The sequence below is a fragment of the Anarrhichthys ocellatus genome, unplaced genomic scaffold (genome assembly GCF_004355925.1).
Source record: "Anarrhichthys ocellatus isolate YVR2014 unplaced genomic scaffold, GSC_Weel_1.0 scaffold506, whole genome shotgun sequence".
Classification (NCBI taxonomy): Eukaryota; Metazoa; Chordata; class Actinopteri; order Perciformes; family Anarhichadidae; genus Anarrhichthys; species Anarrhichthys ocellatus.
The window spans coordinates 23,221-31,741 of record NW_022280480.1 but is presented as its reverse complement, the minus strand read 5'-3'; the positions used below and the strand labels follow the sequence as shown (position 1 = coordinate 31,741).

The 8,521-nt window shown below is 40.0% G+C and overlaps 1 protein-coding gene across 1 annotated transcript; it reads left to right on the top strand.

The window, feature by feature from the left end:
* Window positions 1–723: 723 nt before the first annotated feature.
* Window positions 724–7,304, top strand: LOC116401528 (interphotoreceptor matrix proteoglycan 2-like; the record flags this gene model as incomplete). Its single annotated transcript, XM_031879980.1, has 6 exons — window positions 724–934; window positions 1,972–2,160; window positions 2,973–3,174; window positions 3,916–3,995; window positions 4,509–4,576; window positions 5,291–7,304. Coding segments are annotated over 5 exons (728 nt in total), but the record flags the coding sequence as incomplete, so codon positions are not given.
* Between the last annotated feature and the right edge of the window lie 1,217 nt (window positions 7,305–8,521).

The window sequence follows — 8,521 nt, the reverse complement described above, 5'->3', positions numbered from 1 at the left end:
TAAGTCAGTTTATAATCAGCTGTCATTCTTGTGTTTACAATCATGACTGAGCAGTCATAATCTGAGTCACAGCCAACGCACAGTAATGGATCCCAGCATGCATTAGGGGTGTATTAAAAAGGGAGGAAGAATGTTGTTTGCTTGTGTCTGTGTTTTGCAGATAAATATTACAGTCAAGTAATAAAAAAAAAAAAATCCTAATATATTTAAAATCTTGTGCAGGCTATTTTTTTGTTGAGTTTGTTTTAGTTTTATTATTTTTGCTGTTATTTAGCTACCACTCTCATGTATGTACAGTGAATATGGTAATTAAGCTTAGCTTAGCATAAGGATTGAAAATAAGGGGTGTGGCTCTGTCAGAAGCTAAAAACATCTGACAACCAGCGCCTATAAAGTTCAATAATTAACATGTATCTCATTTGTTGGATTTGTATAAAACCCGAAGTGTAACAACTGGTACAGACAAGAGAGTAATATTCTCATCCTACTCTCGGGAAGAACTCACATTTTACCAAAACGTTGAACTATTCCTTTAAATCTATGTTACCTTTTTCAGGTTGTAATTTAAGTATGTATATTGTTAATTCTAAATCTTTTGAGATAATACAGCTGGAGAAATGTACTCTTTGCCTCTTGTTAAATGCTGATCACCACATGAGCACCAGATTGTTACAGTTTCTCTTGATACCTAAAGTCAACACTCCTGGTGTCTTTCATTTCCAGGTGACAAGGCCGACCCCTGTAAGTTCCAGGCCTGCAACGAGTACGCAGAGTGCAAGGTGAACAAGTGGTCGGGGGAGGGGGAGTGCGTCTGCAATGCCGGCTACTTCAGCGTGGAAGGACTGCCCTGTCAGAGCATCTGTGAGCTGCGGACTGACTTTTGCCTCAATGACGGCAAATGTGACATCATCCCCGGCAAGGGAGCCATCTGCAGGTGGGTGGGGATTAGGGGAAGTGACCTGCGTGTGTGCGGGGAAAGGGTGTCTGAGTAGGCAGATTTAAAAGGCCAGTGCTTCATCCCAGAAACAGCTTTTCAACTGTTCATGCAGGGGGACAGATTCGTAGCTTCTAGCTATAGAGTTGGTCTTGTTTTGCTTGGCTTTATGTTGATGAGTTGAAGATGAGAGATGTTCAACGCTCTCAAAGCATTCGTTCAAAAGCACATTTTTTATTTGACTCCTAATACTTTGGAGAAAGAATTATAATCATAGCTAACTAAATGGAATAAAGAATTGGTTTTGCACCTTATTTGGCAACAAATACCAATTAACTGTCTTCAAACATTTATATTTTTTATGAAGATTTTATCAAGATTTTAAAAACGAAAATCATGCCAACATTTTGAGTCAGCTATCAATTGGCCAATTACTATGTTCATTTATTTTTGGCCTTTGGCACTAAATGTACTGTTTTAAGGTACATTGATTTAAATGATTTAAAAACAATGAGCACGATTTGGGGAGTTTTTGTGTCTAAGCATATTTGTGCGTGTGTGTCCAAACAGACATTTGCATGGGTGTAAAATAATGTGCCAGTAATCCAAATCAGTGACAGAAACATGTCCTGTGGCTGTGTTGAAACACCACAGGACACGAGAACACCCTCTACCACGTCATAAAACATGCAGGCAGCTCCAGATGCTGCTGGATTGTTCATGCCGTCCAACCGCAAGTATTGCATTACTTTATGGAGACAGGAGACAAACATTTGAGGACTTATTTTATTCCAAAATAAGGCAATCATGGTTTAATAGCACATACAGAACATTATAATTGTTGTTATTAACTATGTCAAGACAACATAGAAACATGATTCAGTCTTTCATTTTTACATTCTCTAATCATTCAACAGAGAATAAAAAACAGAATGTTGTTCTTCTGCTTTTGAACAGTTTTATGAAGGTCTGTGCTCAGTCTTCTGTTTTTGTTGTGAAAATGATTGTAGCTGACACATTTTTCATCGTCACCTCAGGTGTCGCGTCGGGGAGAACTGGTGGTACAGAGGAGAGCACTGTGAGGAGTATGTATCTGAGCCGCTGGTGGTCGGCATAGCGATCGCCTCTGTAGCTGGATTCCTATTGGTGGCCTCCGCAGTCATCTTCTTCCTCGCCAGGACGTTACGTGATCAGTATGACAAGGACGAGTCTGAGGACCCCATACGGTGAGGAAAACCACTCGCTTACCCAAGGGCCAAACTTCTCCACAGAGCTCCATGAATTAGATCTATTACATTTTTTGTGTCGCTCCATAGTTTTTATATTTAAATGTTTATTTATCAGTGAGTGACACGAAGGTCAATAAAAAGGAGCACAATTGTGTCTATTCTTGAAAATAAACAAACTTTAATTTTGTGTTTGATAGTGAACAGAAACGCTTACATTTAGTGTGTTTGAAGTTTTCTCTCCTCTACGTAATCTTTTTGAGATTAAAGGAGCCTGGTTACTTTCTTGCGGGAACAGAATACGTTTAGAGTTTAGTTTAGAGACATCTCATGACTGTATCTTCAGTTAGACGGCCTAATTATCTACCACACCGTCCCTTTATTCCTCTGGACTCCCTTTGCCCTGGGTGTCCCTTCCTCCTGTCCTCCTTTGATCTTTTGTTTACTTTCAGTCTTTTGTTGCAGACACGAAGACACACAATGCGTCTGTTCACCATCTATCAATGTGTGTGTGTGTGTGTGCGGCATGGTTCCCAGAGCAGCATGTGGACAAACACTGTGTTAACCTAAGACAGTTAACTGATCAGATATCATGTTGATGTATTTCCAAAAAAGCCTTAAACATCTAACACAATAGGCTTGCTTATAGTCTGGACTCAGACCGACACTAGTAATGAAGGTTAATACATAATGAAGGTTTATCAACACTTAGGACTTATTCACTGCAGCCCAGTTTTCTTTTCCTAGATGACGTGTTGCTTTGTGTATCATTCAGCCTGCACAATGTGACAGATTCGTGTGCTGCTTTGCAGGCGAGCAGAGAGTCTCCCGTCTCTGGAAAGAGCGACCAAGTACAACCCCATGTATGAGAGTGAGGCCACCACAGGCTACAGCCATTACTACCGCCGCTACCCTGAGGCTCTTGTGTACAGCAGCACCAGCGCTGAGGCCTCCACTGACTTCAGCAGCGAGGAGATACGACACATCTACGAGAACAGTGAACTGACCAAGGAGGTGTGTGTATGTGTGTGTGGGCTGCTAACCACTGGTTGATTCAGAACATGCCTTAGCCTTTGCTCTTTTTTCTTTTTTGTACCTCATTATTTTTATTATACAGTGAAATGTTTGCACTGATACGATGCTGATAAAATCAATATTTTTTTATCAAAAACATCTAAAGCAGCATATTAACTACAGCCATGCTGTGTAATCGGGTATATGTACAGTTACAATAAGGGGTCACAGATAAAGTTCGTGGCGACTGAAGGTTGTCTTCTTTACAACCCCCTTACCCTCACTGGGCTGGCTTGTGTCTTAGTTTTGCAAGAGTTTTCCCCGCACACATTAAAACACCAAGCTGGCGTTTAAATTCATACTTTCATAAGCCTTATTTGGAAAAGCTCAGGTGCCCTTTTGAAATGTCTTCACTCGTTTTAAACACAAAAATCCACATAGCTGTACTGAAGTGCAGGTGGGAGATGTGCCTTGCTCAAAGCCATCCAGATGTTAGACCCAAGGCGAGGTATATCACTTTCATTTCCCACATCCAAGTTTTACCTGGATCTGAATTGGGAAATCTCAGGTTCAAAATTGTTCATTCACCAACTGGCTATTACGCCTTCAAACAGGAAAGTCATTGTAGTTTTTTCTTTGTGTAAAATTTCCCTTTTTGATTCAGCCACGTCCTGTTAAGTTTAATGTGTATCTGCCTGTGATGTAATGTTCCCATCCGACTGATACCATGTGTTCCTGCAGGAAATCCAAGACAGGATACGCATTGTTGAGCTCTACGCGAAGGACCGACAGTTTGCAGACTTTGTACGGCATCATCAAGCGTGAGTGCCTCTCTTGTTTTCCCTTTCATACTGCAATGAGATAAACACATGGACCAAGCAAACCAGGATATGGGGAAAAGGGGAAGTGAGTTTTAGATACAGGAGTCTGGCAAGATTGTACCGAAAAAAGGATTAGTTAGTTAGTTGACAGCTGCAGGAGACGAGTGAAAGAGGTCAAGCCACGCCAAACCAGTGTGGATACAGATTTATCATTCTAAAATCTTCACCAATCAGGCCCGGAGCTGATACGATGAGACAGAAACCATTAGGAGACATTCCTTCGTGTTTGCCAACAGTCTGGCAGTAGCAATGTGTCTGTGTGTAAAAAGTGGTGGTTGTTTTTTAAGTCCTATCTGGCTGTATCGACCACCACCGCTCTGTGTGCCATACAGTTGCTTCTTGCCGGACCAACCTTGAGAGTAAAGTTGTGGGTACTTTCATGTGCTGTTAATAAAGTAACAACTTGACCTAGAAAAATGAAATCTAATATGTTTGCGTTTGTATGTGCTGCAGTGTCGTGGATACCCGCAGAGAGAGCTCCGCCTCTACACACACGTGAAAGTCCCCTGTGAACAAACAAGGTATTTCTGTCTTCCCTTGAAGATTGTAGCAGGTTAGTTAGTGTCAGTTACAAGTCCTCTCAAGATCTTGGTCAGAAATACCAGCTACAGTAGGTTGGGATGAAAAGACAGTGAAGTACTTTGATGTCGGGATATTCACTGTATATTTACACAAAGATTTAGCATGATTAGTAAAAGTTAGAACGGACCTGTCAATAAAGAAGTGTTTAATGCCAATCAATACATTAGCAATGGTCCTACAATGAATACTTATAAATAAATGACATCAACAGTTTCAGGAAAGGGGACAAATATATATATATAGTTGCATATTCACTAAAGAACAAAGGTGATAGCTCCTGCAGTTTTGGGCACCTAACTATAATATATAGTTCTTAGTTGTAGTTTATTTATATTAATATATATATATATATATATATAAACTACAACTAAGAACTACTAAATAAGCGTATTTCCCATTTGATAACTAGTGGGCTCACATCATATTGCAGCCTCATGAATCAATAGAATAAGGTGTTTCCAAGAGCTTAAAGACAAATTGTGCAGAGTCACAATCCATTCATTTAAGACACTTAATAGTAAGACATTATATTGGCAGAACATTTTTAAAACACATACATACAGTAGAAGACTGTGTACTGTGTATATTAGGTGTTTCTAATACATGAAAGAATGTGGACCCTGCATACTGACACACTTTTTCCTGCCGCACAGAAACATGCCTCGATGTCAGTAAAGTGAAGCTCCCCATCAAGACTCTTCTCTTTCTTCATCATGGCACTCGTTGACTGTTCTTCCTCCTTCCTTTGTGCCTTCTCTTGACTGGGTGAGCTGGTTGTGACGTCAAGTGTTGCTCATCTGCTGGACGACTCCCTTCGGGGAAAACTGGACTAAAGCCCATTACTTGAAATGTTCATCACAATCCTGTCAGTAGTACGTTTGTTTAGTGGAATAATCGGTTTTGTTTCATCATGTCATATCTGTCCATACTTAAAGGGAAGAACATAAAACTGTGAATATGTATAAAGTGTTACTGTTAGGATGTTTGCTATTTAAAATATTAATCTCTACTTATTTTTGTCGCTATAAAGGTCAAATTTACTCTTTAGGTTTTCTCAGAGAGGCGCTGAGAACGTTTTTGAATCAATGGTGCTATCTTAATTTAAAATGTAGGGGTCTATAATGATTTATTTTTACAATTTTAAAGCATCACCAACGGATCAACTCTGTATACACTACGGTGCGTCAAAGAAATAGTTCAGCATTTTGCGGAAAATCTGTCTATGGGGAAATATGCGTATTCCCTTTCTGGCGGAGACCTAATTGAGAAGATTGATTGGACCCTCATATCTGTCGGTGAAGGTACAGTCAGCAGCTGTTAGCTTAGCACAAAAACTGGAAACAGGGAGAAACAGCTAGTCTGACTCTGCTCTGAGGTAACAAAATCTGCGCACTTAAGTACATATATTTTAAACAAACAAGATATAAGGTGTTAGTACGCTTTGGAGGTGCTGGTAGATGGATTTTGTTATGTTGGGACAAAGCTAAGCTAGCTGTTTGCCCCTGTTTCCAGTCTTTGTGCTAAGCTAAGCTAAACAGCTGCTTGCTGCTTTGCCCAACATCTACAGATAGAGGAATCAATCTTCCCATCTAAATCTTCGCAAGAAAGCAAAGAAGCGTTCTTCCAAAAAATGTTCAACAATTCCTTTGAGATGGCCAAATGTGGTGCTAGTGTATGTATTATTACTGTCCATCAATGTAAAAGCAGCCTTTCACAATCTGAACATTGTTCCAACTATTTTTCTACTGGCAGGTGATTTCTTTTTCCGCCTTTTTAACGGCTCCATCAATCAAAAGCTTTGGTGTGTATGTTTGCAAAGGTACGGCGTGGTAGACATGAGAAAGGGAAAACATGGTGATGAGAGAAAGGCAGAAAGCGTGAACCATTTATAGTTCTGGGATTCAGAAATAAGTGAAAACATGTTTCTGTGGAAAAATGCTCTGGGGCAAACGGCCGAGGGATTTATTCAAATGGTCTGCTTTCAGACGTCATGTCTAATGCACCTGAAAAAACAGGAATAGCAAGCTGATAAACAACATGCTCTCTTTGGAAAGCCAACCTCAAGCTATGTCTCCTGTTGAAAAAACTTTAAGGCTACCAGCAATTCTTCAAAAGAATGATCTGCCCTGTGACTACATGTTTGGCCACCATCCTGCTCCTCAATCAGAAACCTGTCAGACTAACTCCAGTGTGTTCTTTGGTCTTCTCACATGTTCTTCGAGACAAGACTTCGTATTGAGCCCTCTGTCGGCCAGTGTGACTGTCAGAATCAGACACAGAGATCGTGTCCTAGCTTCTTGTTTACATTACATTGCTTTTTTACTCTTATTTCAGAGGTCTACATAAGCGACAAACACCGACGAAGGAAGCAGACTCTTGCGACAGTGTCTTGCCTTTTGCAATCTGCATATTCAGTTGTATTTGTATATGCATGCTTTTTTTCTCCACATCCTCCATCTGCCCCCTGGAAAAACGGCCAATCATCCCATACTGCTGTCATGTAAACATCAGTGAGGATATTATTAACAGTTGTAGGATGTAAATCATGTGTGTCAATATATGAACACATTCTTTTTATACTGATATTTCTTTCACCATTTTAACAGTGTTATCATGGCGTGCTGCTGTGTACATTATTAATAACAAATTGGAACTGAAAATAAAATGTTTTATACAAAATGCAGAGGTGGAATACAAGTTAGGTCATTTACTTAACCACTGTACAATTTTGAGGTACTTGAGTATTTCCATTTCATGCAACTTATACTTCTATTCAGTTGTAGTTACTTTTCAGATTGAGATTGTATCTATAAAGCACATGATCAGCCTGTAAAATAAGATGTTTTGTTATCAAATAAGAAGTGTCCAACAGTAGCTCCGCCTCCAATAAATAGCCGCCTATGCATCAGTAATAATAATGTAACAGATATAATGCTATATGGGGCAAATCTACAACATGGGTACTTTTACTTTTGATATTTTAAGAATATTTCGTCTATTATATTTATTTAACGTTTATTCGCTTTCTTGCCGAGAAGTAGTTGAGAGGATGTCACCTGATATCACATCAGCAGCTAGTTAGCTTAGCTCACTTAGTTTAGTTAGCCTGGCTCTTTCGAAAGATAGCAAAATCCAACCACCAGTAACTCCAAAGAAAGGGGTCGTATTTAGATAGCACCTCTATAGCACCTCTTGTGCTTGTCAGTGTCACAAAAAACACATAAGACTTTCTCCCAGAGTCACTGATATCTTTTTCCACTATGTTCTTCGACCAGCTGTTTAGCTGCTCCTGCATAATCTGAAGAGCAGATTAGCCTCATCAGGTATGGATCATAGGCCCCTATGTGGCCTTTACAGTTTCTAAAATATTGTATTCACTAATCAGCCTTGTACACATATGCCATGGGTGTGGTTGTGTCATTTCACGCCTATGCACAAGTAAAGGACATTGTGTAAACACGGCATTAGTGTGGTAAAGCGATACAACTATGAGCATTGTGTCATACTTGGATCCAGCTGCAGTTTCTTGTTACATTTTATGAGCATTGTTCCAGAGGTTTGGATTATATTTGGTGTGGTTTGATGAGGTCAGCGGGTGTGTTGTTGGCCAGTCATGGCGTATTTTTAATCAAATTTAAAATAAGAAAATCAAAATCACTATGGTGACAGAGAAGGAGGGTGTGCCTGCTTTGAGTGGCTCAGAGGTCCGTGTCACTGCAGTGCATGGCAGTGGGTGAAAAATGGAAACACCAAGTGCGGGAGGAAATCATTACTGCATGCAGACAGACTGACATGTAATGTTTTCATGCTGGAGGATATTTTTGGGTCGTGGAGTGACGAACGGATGAAAAGTTCCAGTGTTGGAGAATTGTTCCCGACCAGGT